Below are 20,890 nucleotides of genomic sequence, written 5' to 3'. Positions count from 1 at the left end.
AATTCTATCTCAAGATTGTAACATTGAAATCTAGAGAGTTTTCTGTCTGCACTAAGATCCATACTCAAGATGCTACATTCACATCGATTTCAGGTTCTAAACTGACCCACAGAAGTGTTAAACTGACAAATCCACTCTCACCGACATGGTCTAGGGTAAGCCAATTCTACTCATATCGGACTTAATACATTAGCCCTTAGCTTTCAATTCTCAGAATCAATATTTTAACAAAAATTTATGTTCAGAAAGACAAAGAGAAGTTATATGGAAGGGGAGAGTTTGGGGAATGAAGGAAGGGAGAAAAGGAGGATGAAGGAGACAGAGAGGGTCAGAGGGAAAGAGAAACAGAAGGAGACAGGGAAAGCGAGAGAGGTAGAAGACAGAAAAACAAATGTCCCTAATGAAACATTGTCATCGTGTACTATATTCTACCATCTGCACATAAATTTACTTAATAATTAGAAACCTGAAGTTGTGTAGGACTGTATCAGAACATGCATATACCTGCTGGAATAACCAGATTTTCTATTTCTAGGCAACGATAAAATTACTTCATGTAATAATTATATAATTCATTATTTTCTGTCCCCATTTATGATTGCTTCTCATTCTAGGGCATTGCTTTCAACTGTGAATTGCATTCTTTATACATCAATAACCAGCAGCACCACTGGCCTCCGATGGGCTGGATGAAGACGTAATAAAAAGTTCTAAACCATGATATTAGATGTCTTCTTTAGTAACATGCCATGACCTTATCAGCTTTAAATAAGGCTATCAGGAAAATGTGTTAATTATATTTAAAATAAGTTCATTTTGAATGTATAGTATGTGAATAAATTTATGTGTATAAGATAGATAAAATGAACTAGTGTTATATATTCTAAAGTATATACACTGTAAAACTTATTTATGCTCAGTTTTACTGTTAAAGAAATGCTGTCCTCATAACCTAGAGATGTTTTAAATTAAAAAGCCCAACAAAGTTATCAAATGGTGTGTTTATTGTTGAACCTTCATGTTATCAAATTCATTTTAAAACAAGAAGCATTAAAATTGAAAGATGTGTTCTTATTTCTGTTTTCATATATAAAAGCTTCATGAACTCATAGACAGCATTATGAACTTTGAATTCTCTTCCATCACAAGTTATACATAGTAATAGGTCTCATTGACTTTCCAAGATATAATTTTACTTTACTTTCATTAAACTGCAAAGCAACTTTTCAGATACTTGCCTGATATCCAAGGAGCTTTTCACTGGGCTTAATGTGCCTCTGAAATTCACATTCCGTGGGTTGTATCACTTTGATTCCATCTTCATAAAAAACATAGAACATGTTCCCAATTCCCAGACCTTAAGAGTAAAACACATTTCAAAACTTCAAAACAGAATTATCAGAAACATTTACAACAAAAGCACAGAGCCCATCATCTCCCTGGCAGGCATACATTTATGATGTTGTATAATGCTAATAAAACAAATGAGAGGGACCTCCCTTACATGAGACACACAGAGACATTTTCTGAGACTTCCTGATCAGTAGTGAAGTGAATCCCTTTGTATAAATCAGTACATGTATCATTTGTCTTCAAATAGGTACAAATAAAGCTATGAACCTTTTGATACAGAGACTATAAAAATCACCCTTACCTAATTAATGTGGGTATTAGTTAAGGGGCAAAATTTATTAATGAAGAATAAAATCTACTGTACTATTTATCATAGTTCCCTAAAAGAAAGAAATTTCACTTATTTAGGCGGTTATTCTGTATAAAGACTTTTATATGTAAAAAAGACTAAATGTACTAGATATTGAAGAATACATACTATTAAACATTCTCTACAAAGATTTTAAACATCCATTTTTATGTTGACAGCTTTGGAAGTCTATTTCTTCAATCTAAAATGAATTTATTAATTTTTTGTACAAGAATCTGTTAAATTTTAAAAATAATCATTTTAAGTTCTGCCCACTAAAGATCTGAGTGCATTGTTATAAAATATTTCTTTTTTTGTGAATCCATAAGAGGTTCAGGAAGATGAAAGGATGCCACTTAATACGTGGGTGAAGTTGGAAATAGTCTAAATTCTGACACTCTTACCACATCCTAAATAACACTTGCCAGTAAAAAGTATACATTTGCCTGAGTCTTCCATAACCTTATGCACACTAGTTTGAAAGAATACAAACCTTTACAGGTCTCCCAAGTACAGAAAAATTGTGATTTGTCTCATATGTATATATATATATATATATGTGTGTGTGTGTGTATATGTGTATATGTATATGTATATATGTATATATATATATATATATATATATATATATATATATATATATATATATATGTTATAGGCTACACATATTAATGAACACCTATCTGTCTTGGAAGTATAGACATCTGCCCTAGAGCACCCAGGTTCTCATATACACCTGTCCATGGAGACTTTATATCTGTCTAAGGATGTTACATACTCATGCATACCTGTCCTAGAAACAAACACACCTGACCAGTACCACACATATATTCACATACATCTGTCTGGGCGTGTACAAACCTGTCTAGGCACCCATGTGCATAGGCTTATCTGTTCTGAGAGAGTACACACCAGTTCTCAATTCTAACATATTTATTTACATCTGTCCTGGAATCATACACACCAGTTCTGGGAGCCCATATTCATGAAATTTTTATCTTTCTAGATTCAGTCTCAGCTTATAGTCAACATACTCAGCTCTAAACTCATGGATCTTCCTTTTCTAACACAGGGCAGCCAGACTCTTTTTTCAATTATATTGTATGCTTTTAGAGACTGTGCCCCCTAGGGATCCATCCCATCTGCAGATACCAAACCCAGACACTAATGCTGATGTGAAGAAGTACTTGCTAACTGGAGCCTGGTATAACTGTCCCCTGAAAGGCTCTCCCAAAACCTAATAAATACAGGTGCAATGCTGGGGACTCCAAAAGAAGAGTCAGGGGGAAGAACTGAAGGAGCAGAAGGGCTTTGCAACCCCATAGGAAGAACAACAATATCAACTTACCAGACATACACCCTGCCAAGAGTTCCCAGGCACTAAACCACCAACCAAAGAGAACACATGGAAGGGCCTATGTCTCCAGCTACATATGTAGCAAAGGATGGCCTTATCTGTCATCAATGTGGAGGGTAGAAGCCCCAGCATAGGGGAATGCTATGGCACTGGGTGGGTTGGGGAAATGGGTGGGGGAGCACCTTCATTGGAGCTGGAGAGATGGAGAATGGGATAGGAGGATTGTAATGGGGAAACTGGGAGGGGGGTAATATAAACAAATAAAATAATCAATTTAAAAACCTAATTTATTCAATGAATGTATTCAATGTATTAAATTATATTTCACATGTTCTTTGAAAGATGAGGGCTGATACTGAATTCTTGATAAATTGAAAGGCAAAATATTATTTGTTTGTTTTTTTAAGTTCTCAATTCATCTATAAAGTCTAGAGTAATTCATCTAACTTTTAACAAGAAACATTGACTCTGAGTCAATTTGGTTAATTATCAGTCAAGTGTCTAGTTTTGCATTGATGGAGGGACAAAATAATTTCCTAATTAATACAAGAATTTATCTATGGAACATAAGTCATATTTTATGTTTTAAATCAGCCATTACTAAATAGAAAAGTCATGAGTTGTAGACAGGCAGAATTGTATTTTTCTATTTTCATTAGCAGGATGGAAATATAATTCAAAGATTAATTCTGATTTTTGGTTTTTATACATAGGCATAGGATTATACATGAACTTCATGTAATGGCTCATTTGGATGAAAATGATTCTAGATTATTTCAACAATGATCTGTTAGTTATAGTTCCCCAGAATGTGGCATTAAGAGAAGATATTACTAAACATTAAAGAAATGACAAGACTTCCATAGCAGTCACATTTGTCACAAAAAAATATCATAATAAATAATGCACTACTTGTCAGCTTTTTGGTATATGTATAGCTGTGCATAGCAGAATATAAATTCCATATACATATAATAAGGCTTGAAAAGTAGATTGCTATTTATACCAAAAATTTATTTGTATCAGTAAAGCCTACATGTAAATATTATCTAGATTGATACATGCTATACTTTAATAAGTATCAATTTATTACTGTCGGATCCTGCATATTGCTTTTGAAATTTATAATCAAGCATAACCGAATCATGCTGTGGTGCCTATCTGAGCTGTGCAGGCACCTCTGCACTTGGTATTTTTTAAAATGCTTCTCTCGGTTGTGAATGGGTAACCATTTCCTTTGAGTTACTCCTGACAACTCTCATCAGTAATTGAAATTCATTTGGAACTGACAACTAGTTACCATCCAGATCTCCTAATTTTCTTGAACTATTTCCATCCCTTGACTCTCGATTCTCTCATTATTGTTTTTTAAACTCTGACTTTTGCACAGCATACTCAGTGGAATCCCACTCTGAGTTACTGGACTGTTCAATTTCTGATGTGAACTGTCCTTTAAAACACCAATTTACCCAAATCACATGTAAGCCAACAAGTCTGCTTTTTACCTTTAAATATGAATTCACACCAGTAATTTTATAAATCATAAATATACCTCAGGATGGTCACAGATGAAAAATAAATATTATCTATAGTGGTTTACTCTGTTTTGTTCATTTCTAATTTTCCAGTAGAAAAATAATCCTTTTGGATGTATGCAATCATTATGAAATTTTGGCAAAGAATGATAATTGTATGACAATTGCCCATATTGAATTTAAAGGTCATAACTGTATCACACAGCTATTAGTATCAAATGAGATATAGGGGCACAGATTTAGCAGAATGATTGGCACCCAGTAATATTTAAAGAACAGTTGAGAATTTCATGATGCTATCTGTCTAGGATATGATGGGCAACATGGGTGAGAAGTCAACTCATCATTATATTCATTTTTTTTCTTGAACCTAATTTGGTCCCTCATTCTGTGCTAAACTTCTCGTTTCCCTATTATATCCAGTTTTATATCATTTCCCCAAGAATTCATGATCCCACTTAAATTTAAGTTTTGATTTTCTTGAAGAATTTTTTTTAAATAGTCTGTTACTTGAGAGTACACCAGGAGATTTCTGTCTGTGTTCACAGTAGAATGAAATGCCATTCTCATTATTCTACACAAGCAGTGTACTGCTCTTGAATACTGTAGCACATGATATCATCTGAATTATACCACCTCGATTCATAAATATTTAAGTAAACTGATACCTACTATTCAACCCATCATAAAAATATTTGAAAATTTAATATAGTTTAAGTCTGCTCATTAATTTTGAAAACATTTTAAAATACTGATTACCTTGATACCTAAACCATACAAGGACCCAAACAAAAAAGAGAACTTCATCCAATCTCGCTTATAAATACCGATGCAAAAATACTCAATAAAATTCTTGCAAACCAAATCCAAGAACACATCAAAAGCATCAATGACCATGATCAAGTAAACTTCATCCTAGAAATGCAAGGTTGGTTCAATATACAAAAATCCACTCATGTAATCCACTATATAAACAAACTCAAAGAAAAAAAATCACATGATCATCTCCTGAGAAGCAGAAAAAGCAGTTGACATAATACAACACTCCTTCATGTTAAAAGTATTAAGAGATATCAGGAATCTAAGGCTATACATAAACATAATAAAAGCAATTTACAGCAAACCAACAGCCAATGTCAAATTAAATGGAGACATGCTTGAAGCAACCTCACTAAAATCTGGGACAAGACAAGGATGCCCTCTCTCCCCTTATCTATTCAATATAGTACATGAAGTGCTAGCAAGAACAATAAGACAACAAAAAGAGATCAAGGGATACAAATTGGCAAAGAAGAAATAAAGGTATCACTATTTGCAGATGATATGATGATAGTATACATAAGAGACCTCAAAAATTCTACCAGAGAACCTCTCCAGCTGATAAACAACGGCAGCAAAGTGGCCAGATATAAAATTAACTCAAATAAATCAGTAGCCTTCCTTTATACAAATGATAAACAGGGTGAGAAATAAATTATTCCTTCAGAATAGCTACAAATAATATAATATATCTTGGGGTAACTCTAACCAAACAAGTGAAAGACCTGCGTGACAATAACTTCAAGTCTCTCAAGAAAGAAATCAAAGATGTCAGAAAATGGAGGGATTTCCCATTCTCATAGATTGGCAGAATTAACATAGTAAAAATGGCTATCCTACCAAAGACTATCTACAGATTCAATGCAATCTCCATCAAAATTCTAACATGATTCTTCAAAGACATGGAAAGAGCAATTCTCAAATTCATTTGAAAAGGCAAAAAACCCAGAATAGTGAAAACAACTCTTACCAATAAAAGAATGACTAGGGGAATAACCATCCCTGACCGCAGGATTTACTACAGAGTAAAGGTGATTAAAAACTGCATGGTATTGGTACAGAGACAGACATGTTGATCAGTGGAATAGAACTGAAGACCCAGAAATAAAGCCACACTTATGGACATTTGATCTTTGACAAAGAAGCCAAAAATATACAATGGAAAAAAAAAAAAAAGCGTCCTCTGGTGCTGGTCTTACTGGCTGTCTGTATATAGAAAAATGAAAATAGACCTATATTTTTCACCTTGCACAAAACTCTAGTCCAAGTGAATCAAGGACCTCAGCATAAAACAAGATATATTGAATCTAATAGAAGAGCAAGTAGGAAAGAGGCTTGAACTCATTGGCACAGGCAGAATTTTCCTAAATAGAACTCCAATGGCCCATGCTCTAGGGTCAGGAATTGATAAATGGGACCTCGTGAAACTGGAAAGCTTCTGTAAGGCAATGATATGTTCTTTAGATAGCATTTATCTTCCTTTCTCTTTTGAATTGTAGAACTCAAAATAGTCTTTGTGCATATCAAGTAACTGCTCAAATGTAATGATGTCCGATGCCTCATGCGTAACTCAAACAAGTTAACTTATATATTATTCAAGTACTAATGTGTAAATGCATATTAGATACAGTATATATAAATGATACATATTGCTATAAAGGTGAAGTAGTCTTGATTCTTGGGTTAAAGGTTAATTAATCATATAGTTTTTAATTACACTGTACTTTAATGTGTGTCCAGTGCTGCAGCATATTACAAACCCACTAGAATTTCATGAAAGCTTCTGCCATGCTAGCTAGCTCCTATAGCCTTTGTGTTTCAATTCCATTTCTCTGTGTTGATGGAGACAAGCACATGTGTCATGTCTTTCCCAAATCAAACAGGATTCTAGAAAGTAGTTTGCGATGTCCTAGTTCCTCTGTACTCTCTTTTCCTTCTCTACAGAAGTTATAAAAGACATAGGAAGAATTACATGCACTCTTATAAGCAGAAAGTATTTCTAATCTATTTTGAACATTTAATACAATATTAATGCATTCGAGGACATGTGGCTGCAGTGTATTTGTATCTAGCATCTGGAGATAGAACACTGACAGAGTGATTTTGTACTCTGTTAACTCTGCTATTGATTATAAACAACATATATGTGATGAATTTTCTTTCTATATGATTTAAGTCATTTCTGGATGTTGGGTGCATATTGAAGTTAATAGAATCAGGGATCTTTTAGGGATAATTTTTCTAGATTAAACTGTCAAATGACCTTATATTTCATAAAAAATTGTCCATAACAACTTACAATTATATGATGATTTAGTAATCTAAGGTGTCTTACTGCATTTAAATATTTATGAAATATTTTATTAATACTATCTATATTCAGTAGCTATAAATATGCATTTTCATATACATAGAGGTAATATATCCAAAGCTCTCAATATTGGCTAGAATATTTGTTTGTATACTTTTGTCATATTAAGTTACCCTTGATTGTGTCATGATTTTGTAGCTAGAACTGAAAACAGTCATAATAGTATATGAAAATAATGCTTTTATATTATGCTTACCTAAAGTAAGACATTCTTACATATAAGGTCCTGGGGTTCAGTCCCAAGAATAACGGAAAAAGATGACATCCTTATTCTTTTATTTTTAATGTAAACATTTCTAGAAGTGATGATGTCAAGACTTTTCCAGGAAGTAGTAGCATACAAGAATAGATTACCTCACTAGTAGTGCTTTTTCTAGAATGATTTATATTAGAGTTGCCTTTTATTGGCTCAAATAATCCAGTGAATAATTTTAATATTAATATTACATTATAATTATGCATTGATTATTAAAAATTAATAATGGTGACACATAATAGTTAAAACCTGGATTTTTTTTCATGCACTATAGCTTGACTTGCATATCAGATTTGAAGAGGGAGAGTCCAGCGTGTGTGAAATGCCATGAGCAGTGGCTGGCTCAGTAGAGAGCGCACAGTTCATTTACTTTCCCCCTATAGTCAACGCCTAGACCCAGATCTGTGGTTGATGGTCAGGAGTTCTGCAGATATGCTGCTCTCCATCACAGTGATGAGTTGAAATAAAATTTTTAATGTCCAGATCAATGTTTATTTGCTTTGGAGAAGAAATATGGTATAAATGAACATTAAAAACATGTCAGTGCTGATTTCAGCATAATTGAGCTATGCACACTCAAAGGTGAAATATTCAAGCTGATAAAATAAAAGGGGCACACTGTCAGGGAAGTGCTTCAAAAAATCCATTAATAAAGAAGATCACAAAGAAGTGCTCAAGAGACTAAGGGAAAAGTCAGAATGCTTTCTCATTCTTTTCTTTTACTGTTTTTCTTTGAAGATGATTATTTATAAACACTGTAGCTGTCTTCAGACACCCCAGATGAGGGAGTCAGATCTCATCACGGATGGTTGTGAGCCACCATGTGGTTGCTGGGATTTGAACTCAGGACCTTCGGAAGAGCAGTCAGTGCTTTAAACTACTGAGCCGTTTCCATTGGCAACAGAAGTGAGAAAGCTACCGTCCACAATTTTTGTGACTAAATGAAGAGTACAGTAAAAATTGTGGTCCTAAGTTTTATTGTATACCATTTATTCAGTTCAGACTACTGTTAAAAAGCAAAAGACAGCCCTATGAATATTACTAAAAGTTATACTTATCTCAGAAATAAATATGAAGAGTTATACCAAGTGGTAGACCTGTGCTCTGGAATGAAACTGCATTTAAATTATCCTTCAACTTAGTAACTCATTCTATATAAAATAATATTGTAATTTCATGAGACAGTTAGGTAATTGTTCTTATTTAAACTAAGCCAAGTTTTTCTATGGAAGGTACGGTAATTGTGATTGATTGCATGGTCTTGACCTACTTTTAAACTTTTAAAACTTCTATAATGGAAGAGTCTGACTATTATTAATGAGTCTAAGTGACATGAAATAATAAGTACTATGTTTGACATTTACTTTAGGTGTGTTTATTGGGGGGTGGATAGGTATCACAGCATACTGAAGGAGGCCAAAAGGCCTCTCTACAGAAGTTCCTGCTTTCATTCAACCACATGGGCCCCAGGGAACAAATTCAGGTCATTGAGTTTGGTGTTAGGGGCCTTTAACCACTGAGCGACTCTTCTATCCCATGTAATTAATACATTGTTTAATAGTACTAGGCTTATATGAAAAAAAAAAACTTCAGAACAATCAAATAAAATATTGAATCAAAGTGAAAATAATCCCAATATTGAAATGAATTATCGTCTGCAAATATAATAAAAGTCAAGGAAAAAAAAAGCCACAACAATATAAAAATCAATTGAATTTAGTACCTTCTTCTCTCCATAATATGTTAGCTACTGCAGCATGTCAAAAAAAGAAAGAGAAAAGAAAAGCAAGCCAGTTAAAATTAGTTTATTTGTGATATGAATAACTATTAATAAGGTTAAAATTCTAGGGGGTAAAGGAGAAAAACATGTGTAAGTGATGCCTGGTGCCTACAGGGCTTCCATAGCGCAGCAGGAGATAAGGTTTGAAACAGTCTACATTTTGAAACAAAGACTTTGGAATGGCCTAAGGACACATTTATTTCACTTAAAGCTAGAACACTTAAGTTAGTTTTTTAGGACCACATTTAGAGGAATCATTGATAGTTAAAACCATTGAATTGGTTAACAGTTTAAAGTAAACAAAAAACTATGTCCCAAGGTCTGATAATCATTAACATACATCCAATACATGAATGGAAAATAGTGGGTTCTCAACACAGTTTGTAGTTATTTTTAATTAACACATGCATTCATTATTTTAAACCAGGCAAAATGACATTATACGTGAAAATATTTTGCTAATTTCTGGTCACACTGAATATTTATGAATAATAGGGTTATTAAATACTAAATAGAGACTAAAGCAATAAACATTTAAAATATTAGTAGAGAAATAATGGAAAATGATGTTCACTTCTATAATTACAAATTCAGCCTTTATAACTTTTGTGACTAAACAATATAAATTAAATAAAGGGTTAAATAACAGAAATTACTGCCACATATAATTATTATCTGAGTGCTTTGACAGTTTCATTTTTCTTTAATCAAAGTAGCACATGTTTAAAGCCAAAATTATACACTTTTTCAGGATTTGTTTGTTTGATTGATTGAACCAGGGTCTCACACTGTAGCCCTGGCTGACTTGAAATTGATCGGGTAGACCAGGCTGGGCTCAAATCCTCAGTAGCCTTCCTGCCTTGGATACTTCTATGCTGTTATTACAGGTACGAGCTAGCCTGTTTGACCAAGAAATACATTCTGTGAGAAATGGGAGTTATGTTATCATAAGCATTCAATAAAAGTACACATAAAGTTTGTCACACAGGGAAGTAATGTAGGAAGATAGAAAGTAAATGATGAAAAATTCATATTTTTCTTCTGTAAGAACTAGAATACACTAAAAAATTTTGTTCCCCCATGAACACTAGAGTATATTGATGATTTCCTGATATACAAAATGTGGAATGCTACACTTATTCAATATATGCTTGCTTCCAGGACTTGGATTCTGAAGATTTTATATATTTAATATAATGTTCAGATGTTACATAATTTAAAAGTGCACATAGCAGTGAAGTGCAGAGCACTGTCACCACTTAGTACCCACACCTTATGATTGGTTACCATGATGTGTATAAAAGATCAATTTCACTCTAATGATTCTCATCAAATAACCATGATATCTCCCTTTCACACATTGCCATAGGTTTTTTCAATGTTTGTATGAAATATACATAAGTAGACAAGTATTTTTGATCCATTCATAAGTGTATAATATGGAAATAAAAATTTACACCATACTTCTTTCTTTGCATTGGCATATTTAGCTAGCCTTCAAATATCCCATTTTGCAAAATTTCTGAATATATAATTTTCTAACATTTAAAAGGTATTTAATTTGTCATCAGTTATAAAACTAAATATATTTATGGAATAAGAGGATAGCACAATATGATAGGACTCCACAAACTTCTGTCAGTCATAAAGATATGTGCATTGCATAGGTAAGGTGATTGTATGATTGCTATGATGTTTGTCCTTTTAATTAGCTAATTCCATTAATACCTATTCCTCCATGTGTTGTGGGTATTTTTATAGTTTTTGAAATTTTTATTTTTAGGTTATAATTACACTACTTTCCTATTTCCTTTTCTCAGTTTAAATACTTTTATAATTGTGTTCTTGCTCATTTTCAAATTTGTGGCCTCCCTTGTCCTATGAAGTCTTAATTCCACAGTGTAGAGGAATGCCAGCGCAGTGAGGTTGGAGGGGGTGAGTGGGAGGGGAGGCACCCTCATAGAAGCAGGGGAGGAGGGATTGGATACAGGGGTTCCAGAGGGGCACCCGAGAAAGGGGATAAATTTTGAAATGTAAATACATAAAATATTCAATAAAAAAGGGAAAAATCATGACCTCTTTTTCATTAATTATTGTTACTTGCATACAGATTTATATGCATATACAAGCAAATATAACCTGCTCAATCTATATAAATACAATATATAATATGTATAATAATTAGTACAATATATGAACAGTCTATATAATGTTACTTGTATGTATGACAATTCAGAGATGACCATTCATTGTTGGATAACTGGTAGGTATGCTCTTCTCTAGGAACTGTTTCTGCCAAGAGATTCCCTGCATGTTCTCAGCGGCACTGTGACTGTAGGTTAAATCGCTCATAGAGTTGGTTCAGGAAGATGATTCCTGATGTGCTTCTTTGTGCGATCAAGTATGAACAAACCTTACTAAATTAAAATACTTAAATATAAACTATAGTACATTAATACGTTGTAAAATTAGGCCTCTGAAAATATCTTTGCACATATTATGAGAAAATGTCACCCAAAGATATGTCTTACTGAATCTTCCACCAGAGTTCTTCAACTAGCAGATTTATTTAAATGAATAATTGCATTCATTTCCTTATAAAGTAGTTCTTGTATGTTACCTAAAGCTGCCCTGTATAGAAATATTTTATACTAAATAACTTGTATTCATATAATCTTATTAAAGACTTAACTTACTCCATAATATGACATAAAAGTTAATAGTTTTAATGCCTTGGAAATAATTTTAAATATATATATATATATGTATATATATATATATATATATATATATATGCATCACAGTTCAATATTTGGTTACTAAACAACTTGAATACAAGATTACATCCAAAGATAATAAATAAGTTCTATTGAAAATGCAGATCAATAGGATAGATGCCAGGCTTTGGCATTTTATTTTATTTTTTTAACTGATTTCCCTCACTTTGTATATTAAGAAACTGAGATTCTCTTTAAAGTGATGGTTCTCATATTTCTATGCTCTATAAGGAAGTACATTTGCAGAGTAAGAATATTCTAAAAGCAACAATAGCAAGAAAGTTAATTGACATAATGTTGTATCTGAGTACACAGCAGCTGTTTGCTTTGTCTCTGCCTATTTAAACTGTCTGGGTTTCATCTAAGGACTTCTGTTCCTTGCCTTTCTCCTTCTCTGAAAGCTTACAGCTTTTTATGGCTAAAAGACTTTTTTTTCTTTTGATGAAGTGCATTTTTGTGAGCATAACATTTAAGCTAAATGTCTTATTGTCTGCTTTTCTGTTAGATTTAAGAAAATGACTTTAACGTTTACATTACCAAGCAAATGTAAAGAGACACGCTTAAGATAAAACTTTAATGTATCTAAAAATATATACGGTTAGCATTATAGGGCATGAAACTTCTTTGAATGTACATATGGGAGATGAAATGAAGTATTTTTAAAACCTATTTTTAGGCTAGAAATTATATTAGATATGTCAAGTTCATTGCCTTCCATATTAATTACCTGATTAAAAGATACATTTAAAGGAAACTAATTGTCTTTTTATTCTGAATGAAAGAAATTCCCAGTTGTTAGAGTCCAAACCTGTGTCTTATCACTGACTAAGCTGCAGTGGCTGGTATGTCTTCTGGAGGATAATCATAATCCAGCCAGGAAATGGGAGACACGGATTGAAAGTGATGAGGTGAGATAATCCAATCACTGTGTTGCAGACTGGTTGTAATGGCAACAAGGAACTCTCAGTAAATGGAGAGTAGAGGACAGACACCTTAAGATTGCACAGCAGATGGTAGTGTGGATAGAACCTGTACCCTGGAAAATAAGTTTATGCAATCTAAGAGAGGTACCCATGAGAGGGTGTGAGTCACTGATTGTCGTTCTCAAATAATGTAGGTTCTCAAAATACTAAATAAGAATCAAGGCTCTCAAGATACTGGGGAAGAATCCATCCTGACCACTACATGATGTCAGTATAGACTTCCCAGAAGTTTTAAAGTAAGAAAAAGTTTATTCAGACACAGTAAGACTACTGCCGACAATTAATTCCATACAAATGAATCCCAGATGAAGTGAAATCTGTGGCTATATAGGTACAAGGATTGAAAACAAAACAAAAATAAATAAATAGCACTACCTCCAAGTAAACATATAAAATACAGAGGCTATATCATGGTATTTCAAAAAATGTCTAATTGGTTTGAAAAAAAAAATGTAGTGTGACATATATATGGATTGACAGAACCTTACCAGAAGCCTCTCGATGAATTATTTGACATCAATGTGAATGAGTAGGTCCAAGCCAGCAGCCCATTAAAGCATTAAATGGCATCAACAGGAGTGGGTGTGTCCTAGATAACATCCTTCCATAAGCAACTATCAGCTAGAGAACTGAAATGAGCTGGGAAGTCAACTTCTGAACTGGCTCACAGCTATGTTTGACACCTTGATGCTGGATGATGTTAAGTAGTAACAATTTCTCACTGTCCCTCACCTCAGGGCCACTCAAGTATTCTCCTACTCTGGCAGAAATCTTCCTCTGGGAAGAATTGTCTGAAGCTATCAGGAAAAAGTCATAATGCCCTGATAGAAGGGCACTAAAATCATTCTTCTATGCCAGAACTACAAAGCCTAGACTTTCCCTACTTCTGTGGCACAAGTGACTCCAAGCTTGGGCATAGCAAGATAAAAGAGTTGGTGATCCAGTGGTCAGCAAGTCATCTTGGACCTCACATATATTAAGTATAAAGAAAACAAACTTTAAGAATACCTTTTGAGCGGTATTCAGAAATACCACAAATCCACAGCCACAAATCCAGAATGCTAGCACCCAACCTTTTCCTAGACACAGACATTCTGATTTCATCACTGTCAGGAACTCTGGATGAGCTTTCATGGTTCATCCTCAACTTATTATTATTATTATTATTATTATTGCTTAATGGTACTCAGTAAGTGGTAACATTAATAAATATGTATTTGTGAATGACTGTAGGTACATTGGGAAAAATGTTGGCTTGTAACCTGACTATGTACCCTGCCATCATGTGCCAGGAGCCAAGATTACATCCTTTGTTTTTATATACCTTAGAACAGAGGAATGGAAACAGAAAATGTGGTACATTTACACAACTGAGTATCCTCAGGTATTAAAAACAATGACTTCATGAATTTATTAGGTAAATGGATGGAACTAGAAAATATCATCCTGAGTGAGGTAACCCAATCAGTAAAAAACACATATGATATGCACTCATTGATAAGTGGATATTAGCCCCAAATCTCAGAATACCTAAGATACATTTCACAGACCACATGAAGCTCTAGAAGAAGGAAGAACAAAATGTGGATGCTTCAGTTTTTCTTAGAAGGGGGAACAAAATATTCACAGGAGGGAATACAAAGCAAAGAGTGGAGCAGAGATTGAAAGAAAGGCCATCCAAAGACTGCTTTACCTGGTGATCCATCCTATATACAGTTACCAAATCCAGACACAATTGCAAATACCAAGATGTGCTTGCTGACAGGAGCCTGATATAGCATAACTGTCTCCTGAGAGGCTCTGCCAGAATCTGACAAATACAGAGGCACATGCTCGCAGCTAACCATTTGACTGAGCCCTGGATCCCATTGAGGAGTTAGAGAAAGGACTGAAAGAGCTGAAGGGGTTTGCAACCCCATAGGAAGAACAACTATCTCAACCAACATAGTTCCAAGAGTTCCCAGGAACTAAACCAACAACATGGAGTGATCTGTGGCTCCAGCTCCATATGTAGCAGAGGATGGCCTTGGCAGGCATCAATGGCAGGAGAGGATCTTGGTCCTGTGAAGGCTCGATGTCCCAGTGTAGGCAAATGCCATGGCAGTGAGGTGGCAGTGGGTGGGTAGGTGGGGTAGCACCCTCATAGATGCAGGAAGAGGAGGAGGGATGGGATAGGGTATTTGTGCAGGCAAAAATGGGAATGGTATAACTTTTGAAATGGAAATAAAGAAAATATCCAATATAAAAAAGAAAAAATATACCATGGTGATAATGTAATCAGAAAAGTAATATAAGATGCTTAGAAAACATATTCAGCACATGCATATAACAGCTGTTTTAGAAGATAGTGACTATAAAGATATATAAAGACATATCATAGAAAAACTCAAGATGACTAAACTGTTAAAAATATATCAAAACTGGAGGATTAGAGAAGAGTGTATTGCAATCTAACATTATGGCCATATCTGCTTCTTATAAACAAAGAGATAAAACTATTAAAGTAGCAGAAGAACAGTTAAATATTAATTAGTACATATGCTAATTAGGTCATTGTATGTTTCTCTAAAACTGTTGCATATACTATACAATTTTGTAAGACAACATTATTATTTATAACACTTCTTATTGCTGAACATGTATTTTAAGCTCTATGCTACTTATATGAATGTCAACATATGTTTAATACAGTTAATAATATAACTTTATGTACAAATATAGTTATACAAAAAGATAGAGTCAAAATAATATATATTATTTAAGGAAATGGACATCTTTAAAATGATTTTTTAGATAAAAAGAGCTCATTAGATATTTTGTACCCAAAGGAACAAATTGTAATTTCAAAACACATGAATTAAATAGACTGATGTTTCACCATTTTGGGAAACACAATTTATAGTTGAGTAAAATTGGCATAACATTACAGTTATACAACAGGAAATAGTAAAGGGATATAAGGTCAAGAGAACATGAACAGGACAGTCTCTGGAGTATGCATGTGGCTTCTGGACTCACTAAGAGATACAAGAAATTAACTAAAGTACATTTGGTATCACATTGAGTGAGCCATGCTTCTATGAAAAAAAAAAAGTTTGTCCTATAAAACAAAAAGCTGATTTCAAAGTAAACTTGAAGAACTTCTTCCTACCATATTTTTGAAGAAAATGTACTGTGTGCACTGTGAGAGATACAAATGAGCTAGAATTGGCTTTGTGAGCATCAAATAAGACAAAATTTTAAAGTGCTTAAAACAGTGCTTAGCACACACCCTTGTCTATGAACACCTATACATAAAACACATTTGCATCTGTATAGAAGTATACATGTTTTTAAACCAAACCATGTACACAGAAACATCTTTCAAGACAAAGATGCTTTGCTTGTGACTGAAATATCAAGGAACTTGAGGATTTTTGCAATAAAGTATAAGTGCCTGAGCAGGGGACTTACAGAAATTGTGCAAAATCTTTGGCTTCATTTATAAAACAATAAATACGTGGATTTTCTAAACAGGGCACACCTGCATTCTGAACACTCAAAAGACAGAGGTAAGGGTTTTGTCTTTGGACGATGAATATACAGAATATCAGAGAAACATGAACTTCAGCAGAGCCAAAATATACTTGGTCATTTTCAAGCTAATATTAGAAAGAACAACACCTGCCGTAGAACTCCATAAACTATTATTGAGTTTGCCTATATAAAACCTCCTTGAAGAACTGCAGGGAAAACTAGCCCAAGTCAAGGTCAGTCATGGAGATTTTAACACAAAATGTTCAAGGCCAGGTTTTGATTAATGTGCATACATTAATAATCAAATTGCACATGGATTTTAGAGGTGACTTTCTAAGCATAGTAAATATTGGTATCTAAGACTGAGTAAAAAGAATATAGTGCTGCCCCACAAATTTAAACAATTTAGAGGGTTATAGTATCTCTCTATTGTACCCCTTGAAATATTAATGCTTCTATTCTTGGATGACTACTTCAAAATGTTTCCCTAGAGAACAAATATTGAAAAATAATCAAAGGAATACCCTGCCTGGTTCTTCTGTAGTCCTTCCTGCATCTCTCCACTTTGCCATCCATGCTTCCATAATTTCAGCATCCGAACTTAAAAGAGACTGAAGCCAGCTGCTTTATCTATTCTCGACATCAGAAGGTGATAAAAATGAGCAACATTGGCTGCTCAGACCACCCAATGCTCCCAGAGACTAGACTACCAACCAAGGAGTGTACAGGGAGGGATCCATGGCTTCAGGTACATATGTAGCACAGGATGCCCTTTTCTGACATCAGTGGGTGGGGAGGCCCCTGGTCCTGTGAAGGTTTGATGCCCCAGTGTAGGAGGATGCTGGAGCAGCTGGGAGGAAGAGTGTGGGTGGGTTCGGGAGCACCCTTATAGAGGCAAAGGGGAAAGGGAGTATGTAGGATGGGGGGATGGGGTTGTGGACTGATAACTGGGAACTGGGATATCATTTGAGAAGTAAATGAATGGAATGATTAAAAAATAGTAATAATAATGAACAACAGCAGCAGAGACACATTGGCTGGTGAAGTTATTTAGATAGGCCACAGGGAATGAGGACAAAGATGTTTACAGAGAGGATCCATCAAAAGCAAATAAGCTCAGACTGCTAGCAGAGTGAGGAGAAGTGTCTGGAAAAAGAATGTTGGTGTCTACTATGAGGGTTTTCTGTGCAACATCCCAAGAGCACACAGACTCTAGAAATAAAGTATTATCATGCATGATGTATTAGATGAAGCAAGTACTTTCCCTTATTTCTGTGTCCACACTTTTCTCAAATCTTATATTCCTCACACTCACACTATTGGACAGAAAATGACAGAATTTTAATAAAACTATAAACTTAGTAAGGACTTAGTAAATTTGACCAGTAATAAAATGTCTAAAATGCAAAGTAGCATATTAAATAGTTGTAACATGTAAAATTGATCAAGTAATTTACAAAAATGCTTTGCTTTAAACTATTTTGATAATAATAATAAAATACTTTCACACTTTTGCAGAAATGGGTATATTTAATGCTGTGCAACTGCTAAACTGCAGTTTTTGTTGAAGGAACTAAAAGCAACTAGTTCACTCATAGTCTACAGTTTTATGTTCTTTCGGCTTAAAGTTAAAAGAAAATACAGAATACCAGCAGAACTTGATTGTTGTTTTCAGTCCAAACTTCTTATGACTTTAGTTTTCATCAGTCATTAAAACTAATTTGCTCTTCAAAAAAAAAATAACTAAATTGTTTTTTTTTTCTTTAAGAGTTGCATGTCCAGAATATATTTTTTACAGTTTTATTCAAATGGTGATTTTTATCTATTGTTTAATGCAGGGCAATAATGATAAGAGCAAGTATGTGAAACATCTGAGATGATTGCATGTGCTGGACACTGTCAAGCGTTTCAGATCACCAGATCCACTAGATATTTATTTATACCAATATTTTCAATGACATTAATTGTGTCACAACTAAATCTAAAAGTGTAAACTAACATATGCATTTCTTAAAATCCAATGGAGGAAGTAAATAACTGGAATTAAGGCAATGTTTTGAAAGTCAATGGATGCATTGGCCCAGAAATTTTCTTGAACATTACACAAAATGTATTTAAGCGAAGCTCTCCTGCCAAATGTCTCCCCTCACAAGGTTGGTCCTGGTCCCACAGCACACGGAAAGTTACAGGCAGATGATCTCCTAGGCTTCGTCACAGCAGGCTCTTTATGGTGTGGGGATAGCTTTATGTTCACAGTGAACTAAACAAACATGAGAAGCCTGAAGACAAATATTTAGTCCCTGATTATTTTAATATGCTTATGCATTATGAAGTACTCTTTTTAGAAATGTTGATTTTCGTCTTAGAAGTCTGAATAACCTAATAAAGAAAATTGTAGTAGCTTTTTAAATCCTGCATTATGCCTAGCAATGGTTAGAAGATGAACAGAAAATAAGCCACCTCTATACCATGAGGCCACATTATTGTATATCAGCAGAGATGTGTAAGAAATTTTTAATTCAGATGTTCCCTTTAGATTAAACAGAGGATACACAAGAAAACCCTATTTTACTATCATGGAGATTGAAATTAGGCAAACTCCTACTCAGATGATTAAAAAGAAACACACAAGATGTTGTTATATTAAAAGGAAAATCCAGCAAAACAAAAAAAATGAAATCTTGCATATTTTGATAAAACTTACAAAAAGTCTCAATAATAAATGAGTACAAAGCTGGTTCATATTTTCAGAATATAACTATGTGTTTCTTAACATGAACCACTCCAGTCCTGCTCTATTAGTCTGTATTAATCTAGTCTTGCAAATTACAGGTGATTATGTTGCAACAATATTACAGGGTAATCCCAAAGGTAACCTAATGCGGGATGAGCTTCATAATTCTTCCCCAGCTTGAATATTCTCCCTAACCCACATGGAAGAATTATCAACTTACTTCAACTGGATTCTTTTTCAGTGACTTCTCACCCTGGTCTTAGTGATTATAATGCTATCATGTTATATGGTGCTTTATTATAAATGCATCCTGAAATAAATTTGAGGCTTTTGGGTATGGAGAAGTGATTTATTCCCTGTTCAATACACATCAGCAACATGTTTGTTCCAAATGGGTAAAACCATAAATAAAGCAAAGTATTGTATTTTGTAGATATTTTATTCTCTGTAAAATAAAAGTTCTTACTGAGAATCTAAATTTTCTGAGTGTTCATTTTCACCTGCCAATTAATAAATTAATGGTAAAGTCTAAGGTTTAATAATTCAGACAATTTTCAAGGTAACTAGGTTCACAGACATTAATATGACATAAATTAGCCAGGCATTTTGTAGGCAGTAGCAGAAGGATCATGAGTTGAGATTGGATCATACTACACAATAAGAGTCTTCTCTCATAAATATCATATTAATCAAATTATAGATATTGTAAAGAGTTTATGCAAATAAAATCAATTTGTAATGGAAATCTGAAAAGAAAATGTAAAGGGAGCTCACTGTAAAAACAATAAAAATCAAAACATATTGTTTTTTTCCTAAATAATACCAAAATGCAAAGCAATCTCATGACTCTAATGTATATGACTTCTGTCTATGAGGTGTATGAAAATTAAGTCCAGAAGTTTATGCCAATGCTATTTGCAAAGGATGCAAACATGAGAGTGGTGGCAGCAGTCTGTACCTCGTTTTCTTCTGTCATGTAAATATCTCTTCTGTAAATGTAAATATCACTTTAATTTCCTCAGATGAAGTGATAAAAGGAGACCTTTACAAACACATGGTT

At 33.8% G+C, this 20,890-nt stretch overlaps 1 protein-coding gene across 6 annotated transcripts in view; it reads right to left on the bottom strand.

The window, feature by feature from the left end:
- Positions 1-20,890, bottom strand: part of Fstl5 (follistatin-like 5) — a 635,736-nt gene that overhangs the window by 79,741 nt on the left and 535,105 nt on the right. For 4 of the 6 annotated variants that reach the window (XM_017319517.1, NM_178673.4, NM_001253719.1 and 1 more), the window contains exons 11-12: positions 9,764-9,790; positions 1,239-1,357 (exon numbers count right to left, since the gene is read on the bottom strand). In XM_017319517.1, coding sequence (XP_017175006.1) covers positions 1,239-1,357; positions 9,764-9,790 — 146 coding nt within the window. The remainder of the gene's footprint in view (positions 1-1,238; positions 1,358-9,763; positions 9,791-20,890) is intronic. The other 2 variants (XM_006501262.1, XM_006501263.1) reach the window with 1 other exon arrangement.

The sequence above is a fragment of the Mus musculus genome, chromosome 3 (genome assembly GCF_000001635.26).
Source record: "Mus musculus strain C57BL/6J chromosome 3, GRCm38.p6 C57BL/6J".
NCBI classification, from domain to species: domain Eukaryota; kingdom Metazoa; phylum Chordata; class Mammalia; order Rodentia; family Muridae; genus Mus; species Mus musculus.
This window is presented reverse-complemented; position numbering and strand designations above follow the sequence as displayed.